Here is a 13449-nt window from a genome sequence, read left to right on the forward strand (position 1 = left end):
GCATACTGAAGCTGTTCCATTTAAGCTGCTATATTTGCTAATAGAGGAGCGATTGCATGCAAAATGAACCAGTGGCAATACAGTCATGTATCACTGGACATATGAGGCATAGGGGATGTTCTTATATTTAGATTGGTGACTAGATGTTCTGGTCTGCTGTATGACAATAGAAGTCACACGACACATTCATAAATACACACATGACTTGCAGGACAAGGAAGTACTTCACCACCAGACAGCAGAAATACATGCAATATGAATATGGTATCTATTTAGGCCATGCTGTGGGAATTTATTTACTTCAGGTGTTTATATCAGTAATTCTTTTGTGCTGTGTTTCCATGACCTTTATTTTGATTTGTCTGAAATAAGGTTCAAATTTGACTGTTGATAAATAAACATAAAATGAAATACCAGCATGTATATTTTTCCAATCTTTGGCAAGCATTGTGTTCAGGATGGACACTGCTTTATTTCCTTTCATCAAAGGTTATTTCAGCATACACTGCTTACACATAAAAATATCCAATTTAAAATAACAAACAGAAACCTTCAATGTAAAGACCTTCATATTTGATAAAGTGCTAATGTTCTTGGTCAAACTTTAGAGTCTGAATCTGAAATGATGCAGATTTTCTTAGCATAGTAAATTTGTTCATTCTCTGAACTGCTCTATGATAAAATTTGAAAATTTGTAATAAAAAAATATTTTTCATCCTTCTAAATTCACCTCGAATAGTTATCGCAGGGAAACAGCTGTCAGCACTACAAGCTGTAGTACTTCCGGTGTAGTAACATGCGTCGCAGGAGTTTGGACAGATTATTTGATGTGTTGAGTTTGGCGGTGTCAGAACTTTCCCACTGAGTTCTGACACATTTCAGTTCATTTTATAACCAGAAGCTTTGAAATTTGAGCTTCTGACTCAAAATGGAAAAAAAAAATAGTCCTTTTGTGATTATTTCTGTCAATATAGTAGAACTTGAAAGACTGTATTTTTAGTGGTGGAACTTGTCATAAAAGCCACAAAAATAAATTATATTTCATTACAAGCTCAAAATACTTGCATGATCTGACCCATTTCCTCAATCAGTTAGATTATTGCCCTTTATAGTCACAAATTCCCTAATTATATGTTCTCATTAGGACAAGGATAAGTAATATTAATGTAATTTAATGGTATTCATTAGCTTTTCATGCAGCAACACAGAATTTGCAGCAATTCAGTCGTCTTTATAAAGCTTTGGACATTCCTGTGTAACTTGAAACTTGACATCACCCTGCTCTTTCAGGAAAACCAGATGTAGCTTCCCTGTATGGAAAAACAGAGAAAAAAAACTCCTCCCCAGACATGGAGTTCCCATTTTACTTCCTTAAAATCCTGCCAATATAAACTCGCACAGTGACCTACTTTAGCTACACAGGCACAGAACTTCACACCAAGAAGACTTCTTGAAACTTTTCAGACTTCTTAGCCCGAGGTAAGTCTGCTTATCATGGATCTACTCATGTTTACTTTTGTCAAGCCTTTGTGTCGAGCAGGGCTCGTGTCAGAACAGGCTTTAAGCAATCTGAACGCACAGATGTTTTGTAACCTACTCAAAGCTGACCGGCTGGTGTAGTAAAACAGGCTCTGGTGTGAAACGAAGCTAAACTTAGTTCTCTCCATTGCAGCTAAACATTGTATATTTCACCATATAAATAATCCATGTGAAATAAGTTAATTTCTACGACATAAAAGAACCCTCGAGAGGACTATCTGTGTGACTCATGCAGAAACGCAGCGCCCACAACGGTAATTAAATGCACATTTGGTTTTTAGGCAAAGCTCTCTATCAGATCACCACAAAGGTGAAGCTATAGCTCTGCATATATAATCAATGTGTGTAGGAAGCAGACAATGTAGAGCCATGCACTTCTTCAAAACAAAAGGAAACAAGCTGGTTCCTGCTATTTAGAATAAAAGCCCCAGAAAGTCGCTGGCCTTTAACTGGAAACTGTGAACAAATGCAGATTAGATGTGCAGTTTCATAAAAAAGAGATTTGATGAAGTGAAAGCAGAGAGCTGGAAGTGCTGAGAAGTCTTTAAGATAAATAAATGTTGGTGAAAAAACAAGCTTTATTTTCCACATCATGAGTTGGATTCTTTGTCCTTTTGTTGTGCCTATTCGATATATAATCAAGGAGAGAATGTTGTTTTTCTTTTAAAGTTACTTGTCTACTTACTTGAGGCTGCTCAGGCTGCTTTCACCCACAGCTTGTATAAAGTTTTCCTAACAGAAAAAAAGTTTATGCACTTGCACATTGTTCACTGTTTAGTCATCAGCACATGACTGAGACCCGGAAATTGAAGCCAGAAAAAATTTGGGAAAATACCCAGGTGATGGTTGGAGGCTTTTTGTTTTACTCAAACAGTTACCGTTCTTCACCGATGCAATGAATTAAGTAAATTATAATTGCAAATACATTTATTGCCAAATAATGGGATAAAATAACACCAACTGGCCAAAAAGCACTTGGGTGTTAAATCTGGGTGTGATTATTATTGTATTATTGTGATTTTTTTTTTTTTTTACTTTCAGGATGTTGTCGTGTGTGTGTGTGTTGCTGCTGGCTGTCTCAGCACTGAGCCACATGGATGAAACCTTTCTGGACGCTCAGTGGGAGCAATGGAAGACTACACATCAGAGAGAGTACAATGGTTTGGTGAGCGGCTGCTAAAACAAACTCCATATCACACAATGCTTATCTGCCTCTGAAGCCAGTGGTAGTTTCTGATATGGGTGAAATGGACAATCACCCAGGGAGGCATCTTGTGGGGGGTGGCATGAGCACCCCACTGCAACCTCTTTGGGTCCATGTATTACCAAAAATATAATTTATTAAAATTATATCAATACTAACCTTTTACTGTTGACAACACAATCAAGTTTTTCCTCTCGGCCAGTAATGTGGATTGGAGTATTTATAAAACAATTCTAATAGAGAATGCTTATTCACCACAGGACGCCTTTGTTCATTAATAATAACTGACTTGTGGCGTTTAAATGGGGTAGACAACAATTCCTGGCTGTAAGTGCTGAAAAAAAGAAAAAAGTCTTCTGGGGAAGTGAGGAATGTAAGACCAGTGATGTTTGTTTGAAACAAAAAGAATCAGCAGTAAAAGAGGACATGCAGAGTGAGAATTGACTATTCTGATCGCTTTATTTTTTATTCCAGCCACTGCATTCAGAAATGACTTAGAGAATGACAAAAGACAAGAAACAAGTTAGTAACATGTGTCATCTTTGCCAGATAAAAATCCCAATCATTTTAGATTCATAATAATTATTCTTCCATCAGCTGAAATCATGAGGGAAAATCCAATTAGCCCATTTACAGAATAGCTTTTATTAATTTGGGTCATCTTGACTCTGATGGTGAAGCATAAGAGCAAGAGTCAGAAATTCCCAACAGAGGAAACCTCCATCACCTCTGACTTATTTTCTGCTCCCCTTTTTTAAAATCTGTCTGTTCTGCTAAATTTTCACTCCTCTGTCCCATTGAATTTTTTAAAATTATTTTTGAGTTCTTGGCTGTGAAGATGGAAGAGAATATGAGTTAGTTGGTGTTAAACCAGAGCTGACTCCAAATGTATTTCGACAGTGTTTGCAGAGCATCTGTCATCCCTGTTTGTGCTTCACCTCCGGCTAGAGGTCAGCTCTCTGCAGCTGTAGAGTGTGTTAGCATCCACACTGTATTCGAGTGTGAAGATACATGTTTGCTGTGCCACTCAGTCTTGTTTTTCTGTAGAGAATATGAGCGTGACTTTTATACTACTTTAGCTGATGTTATGCAGACACAGATATTTTATGTTGTAGACAGATTAATATTTAATGTTTTTAATTAGCATTCCTTGAAAACATCCTCAAAATCAGTTCTTTACTTCTACAGTTTGTCCAAACTGTTCCTACAGGAATGTTATTTACTGAAGTTCAGTCTCCACATTAAAGCATATCACATTATGTAGTTGAAAAAAGTCATGTAAAATGAATTTCATTGGGCTGCACCAGCACATTTGTTGTCCATTTTCCTCATAAACAAGAGTCAGAGAGGTTGGTGAAAACCTGACAGCTTAACTGGTGAGTTTGCTCTTCAGTCAGTGTCTCCAATTCCTCATCATCACCTTTTCAAAATCCCTAAGCAGAGAGAAAAGTGATGTTTAGCAGCTGCACCACAGCCCAAAGCCTGTTGGGTACATTTGGTCCCTCAGACATATGGCTAACTGTAAATATGGAGTTTTTACATAATAAATTGACTAATTCTGAATAAAACAAAGTTTAAAAGAAAATTACTGGGTAAATCACTGGTTAAATTGTCCCAATTAATGAAATTAGGCTGCAATACAGCCAAGCTTTTTTCTTCTGTTCAGTATGCTAATTATAATGAAATTTGCCCTGTTTGCCCAGTTTGGTTTGCATCAGCTGTCAGGTCTTTATACAGATGGGAAATAACAAATGTAATCTTTTTTCTTCTATCATTTTTTACACTACCCTTTTTTTTACTTCTAAGAAAATACATCTGCAGCAAAATTAATTGGCTCTTGTTTGCAAGAGTTGAAGAAGGGTTAGAAATGTTTTTTATTTCCTTACATACATTGTTCGAAACAAAACGTAAAGTATTATTTGTGTTACCATTTCCATATGTAGCAATGACAAACAGCGCTCGCTGTATGTAGGTCAGCATTTCACAGAACATCTCTCTCCCAGACACAGCCTGGTTGCTGGTTTTATGAAACACCAAGTAATGGATTCACAGCCTGCAGGTGTTATATGTTAGCTGCTATTCAGTCTTGAAAAATGAGAATGTGTACATCTATTGTGATATAGTCCTTCATAACTTAGCTCGCTTTGCTACATTTTTCTTTATTACTAAAATATGGTTTTCACTTCTGATTTTATTAACAGTAAAGCTTAAATAAACTCATTTCATTTTTTCAAATGTGAAAGTTCACACTAAAATGTAATTACTTGATGAAAACTTAAGTTGATACTGTTTTATGCCAATAAGCATTTTAAAGATGTCTTATAATAATGCTTGAAAAACTAAGAACTCAGGAGAAAATGATGCTTTAAAAGGAATTTCTTTATGAGGCTGCAGATGATGAGTGCAGTTTTGCCTTTTGAACTGACATCAGGACCTGAAAGCTGTCTTTGTTTGACTCAGGATGAAGAAGGGATCCGCAGAGCCATCTGGGAAAAGAATATGCGAATGATTGAGGCTCACAACCAGGAAGCAGCACTGGGCATGCACTCCTACGAGCTGGAGATGAACCACCTGGGAGACATGGTATGCTAATGCTATGTTGATTCTTTCTCCATCTATGTAGAGTTAGGTTAAAGTACATTACACATGCACATCTCAATAAATTGTATATATTTTTTTCTTCCAGTGTTTTATTAGAAAAACATACATATTTAATCTTCTTTTCTCCTTTTTGTGGTTATATGTGATGCACCACCGTCTGCATTTTTTTAAATCCAGAACTGTATTTCCAACAATTCTATGACTTTTAGTGTTCTTGTTATTGTTAGAACACATTCTTTTTTATGCACCACATTTTAGGCTCGGTCCATTACAATAGACCCGCCACACTAGATGCAACCTACTGATTAAAGTCTTTAGAAGAAAGAAGTTAACATGAAAACTACAGTTTCCTGCTACTTCTGCAGTGATGTCACTCTAATTTTTTTTGTCTAGTGACCATCACACCATCTTGGGCTGAAACTTTAGCCATCTAAACTCATTATATGAGTCTCTCCAAGTGACTAATTAATTATTAGCCAAATTAATCAAACTGTATGTTGGACTAATCATTTGGAGCCACTCCAAGCCTTTAGCATGCACAGGGGAGTGAATCTCGATCAGTCCTTAGTGTAGTATGAGAAAGGGTCAGGTAATTATCTGGTCTTCGCTGCAGAATTAGAAAACACTCAAAGCTGAGGCATTCATGTTTGCTTGTTTTTAAATAAAAAGTATTTTTTTTATTCATTTAGTATTATTTTTATTCTTTTTTTTATAAAAAAAATGTTAGATTGCTTGTATTGTGTTTAAGTGTACTGTATGTATATTGACCTGATGGCACTATAGCTGAAAACTAGGCTGTATGGTTAACTCTGGCATATTTTGTAATTTATATTGTACATTTTGAAATTCATTCATGTCAATTAATTTGTCATGTCAAAAAAAGAAATAAATAAAGATTTTGCAGATTGGCTTAATTTTAGATGAAACTAATTATGTTGCAATATTAGAGTCATAGAAAGGTGGTGTAGGACATTTTTTTTTTTACTTGAAACCATAAAATTATGGTAAAGATTTCAAACGTTAGTTCATTAAGTGCAGCATGCCAGACTTTGGACTCATTTGTTGGAGGGAAATCATGTACATCCACATTCTAGATTAAGGACTCATTTATGTTCTTGTTTAAACAGGTGGCTGTAAATGAACGATGCCTTCATATTTTCATTTTGACTAGAAGACATTAAATTAAATGAAGGAGCTCAACAGATGGCTGTGTTCCTTCCTCCTGCCTGTTTTTAGACCGAGCTGGGCTGAAATCTCAGCATAAAACCGATACGAATGAAAGGAAAACATAATCACTGAATACCAAGTTACCAGCTGTGTGTTATGACAGCCAAATACAAAACCAGAAATCACATAATATCCCCCGTGCTGTTCTTTTTTTTCCCCTTTTAATTCCCTTTACACACTCTTGGGTTTTATCTTGTTTCGACATTGGTCTTGAGAAAAATGACATTTCATTTCATGGTAACCTGTGTTAAGCCATCTCTTTATAAATTCCTTTTCATCCTCTGTCACCTTGCTGAATCCATTCCTCTGTCTCTCATATCTCTGTTCACTTGTCCTTGGCATAAATCTTAAAATGAATCCCTGTGCTATTATTAAGTTTAAGTCCTTAAACATTTTTCTTATTATATATTATTTCATATACAGAGAAACCATTTATTTTTGAGATGGGACAGTAAAATGCTTGAGTCTGATCAACTGCAACCTTTCTTTCCCTGGTTATAAAAACTAACACTTTGAGAGACACTCTTTGATTAAGTGTCATCTGTGGCACTTTTACCTTTGAAACATGAATAATGTAACAATTAGGCATTTTTGTGTTCCTGCAGACATCTGAGGAAGTGGCAGAGAAAATGACTGGCCTACTGGTCCCGATGGATCATGAGCGCAGCTTCACCATGGCATTTGATGAGTCCGTGTCCAAGCTTCCCAAATCCGTTGACTACCGGAAGAAGGGCATGGTGACCTCGGTTAAAAATCAGGTCAGAAAAACAAAAAAAATAACGATTCTCTTTCAGATCGACTTCTTTTACTCTGGAAGTTATTTCCAAAGAAGGACCACACTTTCTGTGTTTTAAGGACCACAAAGAGTCTATCTGAGTAAATATTTAAAGCTACAAAAGATTGATAATTAAAAATAAAAGAAACTAAATATGGAAATATGGCATTTTGAAGAAAGACTCCATAATTGCTCTGCTTTTTAAAATGGATAATATTGCTTGAGCATGTCCCAGCTGTCATTGGACACCCTGTACTGTTCACTAATTATAGGACCAATGCATAAACCCATATAATTTTTAATTTTAGGGAGATTTGTGGTCATTAATTACCCTTTGTATGGATATACTTGGACAATGAGAGAACAGGTGGGAAAATCAAGAGCTTATTTTGCTCTTTCTTCACTTTCTTCACTTGGACAAAGTGGATGATGTCTTAATCCATCAATAAAAAAACCTAGTCAAAATAAAGAAAACATCCAAAGACTAAAAGGTCTAACTTGGATTTCATCTGAGAACCTTTGACCTGTGAAGTTACAAGATATGTGGGCGTCCACTTTGAGCAAACTTATGGCTTTAGCCTTTACATTTTATTAGCCTTAAGCCATGAAAAAAATCAAATGTAAAAAGTAACATTTCGATCAATCTGCTGGGTGGAAGGGTAAATGCTAAGATCCAACTCCTGGCTTCTTAAGCCTTTAATTGAGATTCCCCTGTTTTTCACAGTTCTTCGCAGTTTCAGAGGAGGGTCACACTGTCTAGCTTTATAAACCTACAAGAGACCAATGCCCTGACCAGTACGATGGGATACTTTCCATAAACTTGCTGGAAGAGAATCCGTACTTGGGCACTGTTTCCACATCATGAGGAAATGAATCTTAATATCCGTCATTGACCATGACAGTATAAACCAATGTAACAATGATCAAAATGAAATATCTGTGCTGTCTTCCGTTACTACAAGTTTAAATGGTGGAACAGGGCAATAGACAAGGAGATGCACTTGAATCACAAATGGATGCATTTATCTTCTGTTAGACTGTGGAAGAAAATACAGATTCACTGTGCCTTAATTAAAGTGGATCGTGACACTAAAGGCAACCAAGTGAAGGTGTTGGTCGACTAAATAGTTGGCAGAGACATTGCAGTGCAGTAGCATAGACAGATATAAAATGGGGAAGTACAGTTGGCATTCTGGTAAATATGATGAACAACAAAAAGCATGTGAGCACCAAAAGAATAACAACACATACCTTCCATGTGATCAAACGCTGAAGGCATGTGAGGACGCAGAAATGCACCTGCTGCGCCTTTGTCAGGTATGCAGACCGTAGACAGAAAAGGTTTGATTATAAATCACCAAACATCAATGTTCAAGGTGCTCATCTGGTGAAAACTACGTGTTTGTAAGTGCTTCGTGACTTTCATAGCAACAAGCATGTTTCTAGGTATCTGAAATGAAAAAATTATGACGATGGGTATGTTTTTACATAAAACGTGATCGCAAATGTTTCAAAAGCATTGAGAACAAAGTTCCCAAGCTTTTATTGGAAGAAAGTTAAGAAAGAAACACAATTGGTGCAAATAATTAATAATGGCAGCAACTCATGAGGTTGCATGTAAAAAAAATAGAAATGCAAAGTGAGAAAACTTCAAATAATTACTTGTAACTAAATGTAGAGAGAATAATATTGGAGGTAGGACAGATGTTGCTTGCAATGAAAAAGCCCTAAAGTCATTTAAAAAACCACCAATCAGCAGGCTGGAGTGATGTCTAGACAACAGCAGTTTTTCAGCTTTGAAATACTGAAACTGATGTGAAAGTGAAGAGTATATTTAATTCCCTCAGAAATACCTGGAAATACATTTTTCAAAATATAAGCTTCATTTACTCTAAACATAATGGATAAAGCAATTATCGCAGTAAGAGCCCAGTCACGTAACAGGGAAAAAAGCATTAGCAGTGTTCACTGCTAATGGATTTCAGAAACAAAGACCAGGCTGTGATTATAAAATGTAATTAGTCATCATGAGTGAATTGAACACTCTGGGGTTATTTATGCAAACTGTTGTCCTGCAGAACAGGAAGTGGACTAAGCATAGTGAAATCTGGTTTACATTTGTGATTCCTGCTAACAGGCAGATCAGGTTCAGAACAATGTTATGTTACCTAATGAACATCAGAGCTGGTAGAGACACGCTGAGCCCACAGCTGGCTCAACATTTTCTCTTTGATGCTTACGGATTACAAAAGTCCTCTGGGATGGAATGTTGTTTTCTTAAAATAATGTTAAATGAAGATTAATTTTCAGCTTACTTTTTTTTTTTTCTAGAAATCTATGAAATGTATAAACATGTCTCGTCCTTCGTGTTTGTAGAAAACAATTTTATTTTACACATGGAGATGTCAAAATTACAAAAATGACAAACTTATGAATCTCCTGTCTTGCTTATTGTTAGGGGAAATAAATAACTTAATGTTTAACTTTAAGATTATTTTTGGTATCTGCTTTTTATTAATTTGCTGTTTTGATTCAAACATATCCATCCTAACTTGTAGGATATAACTCATTTCAAGAGTTTCACATCGAAGTCTTACTGCCCACAAATGTCATTGTTGTATCGCCCCCTTGTGGTTGAGTTTCATACCTGCAGACACTACATAAATAGGTTGATCTAAGCGTCTCCTTTTCTTCCTGTTATTCATGAATTATTCAACATCATGGCAGCAGCCTCTGCATACTAACAGCTCTGCTGATGTCTCACCCTCAGCAGATTGTATGCTACTCGGTTATTATGTCCTAATATTTTGTTTGATTGTAACCGATTTTAATTTTCCCCGAGATCAAACAGATGATCAGGGCTCTAAATTAATCTGGTTGCACATCTGTAAATCTTTTATAGAGAGCACTAGCTTGTTATAAAGATCTATGTGTAGAGGAGAAGCTGTTTAAAAATTCATGGTCAAATAATTAGTGGAAATTTACAATTTTGTGTGGAGTCACTTCAAGCAGTATTATTCCTTTGAGTTTTTAGTTGCCTGGGTTAAGCATTTGTTTCTCAAAATTCTGAGTTCCAACCATAAAGTACATACTTAAATCTGTTTCATTGTTAGATACGTACCACAGACATGCACTTAACGATGCACAAAAGATGCCACAGAAACACAGAGTCTCACTAAGACTCTATTCCGTCTGAAGTCAAATTTATTCTCAACAAACTCTGCCCTCCAGCGTTCAGACAGTATATTGCAACCACTACTTTATAAAACATTCCTTGCACTGGAAGTGTTTGATTCAGCTGACTTTACAATAATAAGATTTTGAATTTTTAAATTTGCTCGTTGTTATTGCTAAATAATATTATTCTGAACAGTAGATGGTATAACTACTTCTATAGCACTAATTAAACCTTGGCTCTCGGTTATGTCCTTCCTGACAGGGCTCCTGTGGCTCCTGCTGGGCCTTCAGTTCTGCCGGGGCACTTGAGGGCCAGTTGGCCAAGAAGATGGGTAAGCTCATCGACCTCAGCCCTCAGAACTTGGTGGACTGCGTCACGGAAAACGACGGCTGTGGAGGCGGATACATGACCAACGCCTTCAACTATGTGCAGCAGAATGGAGGTATTGACTCTGAGGAAGTCTACCCATATGTCGGAGAGGTGAGAAACTCATTTATTAAAGCTTTACCTTTTGTATAGTCTTTATGTGTTTGTTGTAAAAGCAAAGTGAGATTCAGATTTTGTCCATACATCTTCTAAATCCCTGAGGGCCTATGAGCAACCTTTGGATGGATTTAGTTGAAAACCTCACTTTATTGATCTTTATCTTAGTTTTTGAAACCCTTATTTTGGTGGTTTTGAATAGTTCAACAAAAAGGGAAAGAATTCTGAGAGCTTCTAGGTGTTAGCTTCAACCACAGCATGAAACTGTAAAAATCACCACTTCTCCTTTTGCCTTTTAGACATGGTGTGTTGATCAGCTCACGTGTCACAATGTCATTAATAAAGAAAGTAGACATTTTTTCAGTAAAACACGGGTTAAAGTATGACCAAGATGTGACTCAGCAGAAGTGATGAGGTAGAAACATTCCCACAAAAAAAAAAAAAAATGTTTCCTCTTCTGTTTACGAGAAAGTTCATTGTTTCAGCTGTAGGAATGTGATCAGTCAGGTCATGTGAAATGGGCATTTGAATGTAATAGCACAATGTGTTCAAAAATCATCAGGAAGACATTCTATTCCATCCAAGTTTCTTTTTAGGTTTTAGCTTCTTTTTTACATTCTTTTGAGCTCTAGTTTTAACAAAAACAAAGATGCAGTTTTTCTCAATGTTAAAATTCCAACAAACCTGTTCAGACTTTTCTCATCTTTTGCTGCGTCTGCAGGACCAGTCCTGTCGTTATAACTCATCCGGCATGGCAGCCCAGTGCAAAGGCTACAAGGAGGTGCCAAAAGGTGATGAGCGTGCGCTGGCAGTGGCGCTCTTCAAAGTGGGCCCAGTGTCTGTGGGCATCGACGCCACGCAGCCATCCTTCCAGTTCTACCATCGAGGTCAGTGACAGATTACACCTTCACATGACTTCAATAAAAGTTTTAAGGTTTTGAAAGTAAAGAAACAAAAAAAAACAACAGTTAGACTTCACACTTGAATCAGTGTGAAATGTGGATTTTAGAGTTTATGCTTTATATTCCTTCATGATGAAAACGTATTCCACATTTTACCTGAAGCTACTTAGAATCCTTAGTAGAGCCTACTGCTGACTAGATGTTTTTTAACTAAGAGTTCAGCAAAAAGACTTCTGAAGTCTGTAATTTCTTGAGAAAATATTTATTTTATTAAAACCTAATTTAAGTACTTACTTGTCTTCTTAAATTTAGGGTCTTTAAAGGTAGTCTTGCTAATGTAGATCATTGATTTAGGAGGGAGAGAAAACTGAACTCACGCCAGGAATATTTTATATCTTATAAATTAAAAGAGAGATTAAATATATATTTTTAGAAACTGCTAAGTTTTGTGGACTTTCAGCTCAAGGTTGTGTGTCTCTCATCTCTGACATCATCAGGCATTTACCACGACCCCAACTGCAACAAAGAGGACATCAATCACGCCGTGCTTGCAGTTGGCTACGGTGTGAACTCCAAAGGAAAGAAGTACTGGATCGTCAAGAACAGGTGGGCTCCTCGGCTTTCTGGAAGGCATCAGGTGGCTCTTGGTGTCAACTAAATGAAAGCTGCGTTGTTTGCAGCTTTCATTTATGTGAACAAAAGACTGCCGCTGATTTGATGCCTGACAGCCGATGTTTTCTTCTGACAAACTGATAAACTGAAATGCTGCTTCACCCCTGGTGATCTTCAACATGTGCTGTTCTTTATGTTGTCACGGCAGCTGGGGAGAGGCCTGGGGCAACAAGGGTTACGTCCTGATGGCACGCAACCGTGGCAACCTGTGCGGCATCGCCAACCTCGCCAGCTACCCCATTATGTGAACAAAAGACTGTTGAAAAGAAGGGAGGACAAGGAAAACTTACATGGACTTTGAGACACCACTACAACACAATATAAACTTGTTTGTGCTGCAGAGTTTTTCTGATTCATTGTGTGAAAATAAGACAGGAGATGAAAACATTGCTGGCAGTGTAAGTTCCTCCCTTCCTGTGGTTGGAGAATCAGTTCCTATAAATGCTCTTTTTTTCCTCATGATCATGTGTTTTGTTCCTCTGTTCAAGCACTTTTCTAATGATTCAAATGCAAGTTGTTGTTTTCTATTAAGATGAATAAAATGTTAAATTTGAAACTGAAATCATGTTTATTTATTCTCTTTCTTTTTTGGCTCAACCTCAAATTCCCTTTTTTTCTTTTTACATAATCCACAAATTGCCAAACAAAAACGACCCCTTTTACGTTAACTAAACTCTATCATGCTAAACTCTGAACCCAAATATAGATAAAGAAATAATGGTTTCTGTATTCAGCTCTATAAACACACCAACTATGACAGATTTGGGAGGATGTAAAAAGAAAGATAATTCTTTGAAACCCTTATTTATTTCCAATGTATCTATAATATATAATCTGAAAACAAATTTAAAAATCTGATAAAATAAAA

The 13449-nt window shown here is 36.6% G+C and overlaps 1 protein-coding gene across 1 annotated transcript; it reads left to right on the plus strand.

Moving 5' to 3' along the window:
* Positions 1–1343: 1343 nt before the first annotated feature.
* On the plus strand, positions 1344–13143 carry ctsk (cathepsin K). The gene is made up of 8 exons (XM_007578858.2): positions 1344–1479; positions 2581–2704; positions 5204–5326; positions 7177–7329; positions 10786–11004; positions 11729–11894; positions 12407–12515; positions 12730–13143. The coding sequence occupies exons 2-8, from the start codon at positions 2582–2584 to the stop codon at positions 12827–12829; spliced, it is 993 nt and encodes a 330-aa protein (XP_007578920.1). The 5' UTR covers positions 1344–1479; position 2581; the 3' UTR covers positions 12830–13143.
* The last annotated feature ends 306 nt before the right edge of the window (positions 13144–13449 follow it).

This window comes from Poecilia formosa, unplaced genomic scaffold (assembly GCF_000485575.1).
Source record: "Poecilia formosa unplaced genomic scaffold, Poecilia_formosa-5.1.2 Scaffold495, whole genome shotgun sequence".
Taxonomy (NCBI): Eukaryota; Metazoa; Chordata; class Actinopteri; order Cyprinodontiformes; family Poeciliidae; genus Poecilia; species Poecilia formosa.

What these genes read in the sequence shown, in the direction of transcription:
- ctsk (XM_007578858.2), top strand. Translation starts at nt 2,582, where the DNA reads ATGTTGTCGTGTGTGTGTGTGTTGCTGCTGGCTGTCTCAGCACTGAGC. An exon ending in TGAACCACCTGGGAGACATG is followed by an intron (nt 5,327 to 7,176) that starts GTATGCTAATGC and finishes GTGTTCCTGCAG; the next exon opens with ACATCTGAGGAAGTGGCAGA. An exon ending in CTTCCAGTTCTACCATCGAG is followed by an intron (nt 11,895 to 12,406) that starts GTCAGTGACAGA and finishes TGACATCATCAG; the next exon opens with GCATTTACCACGACCCCAAC.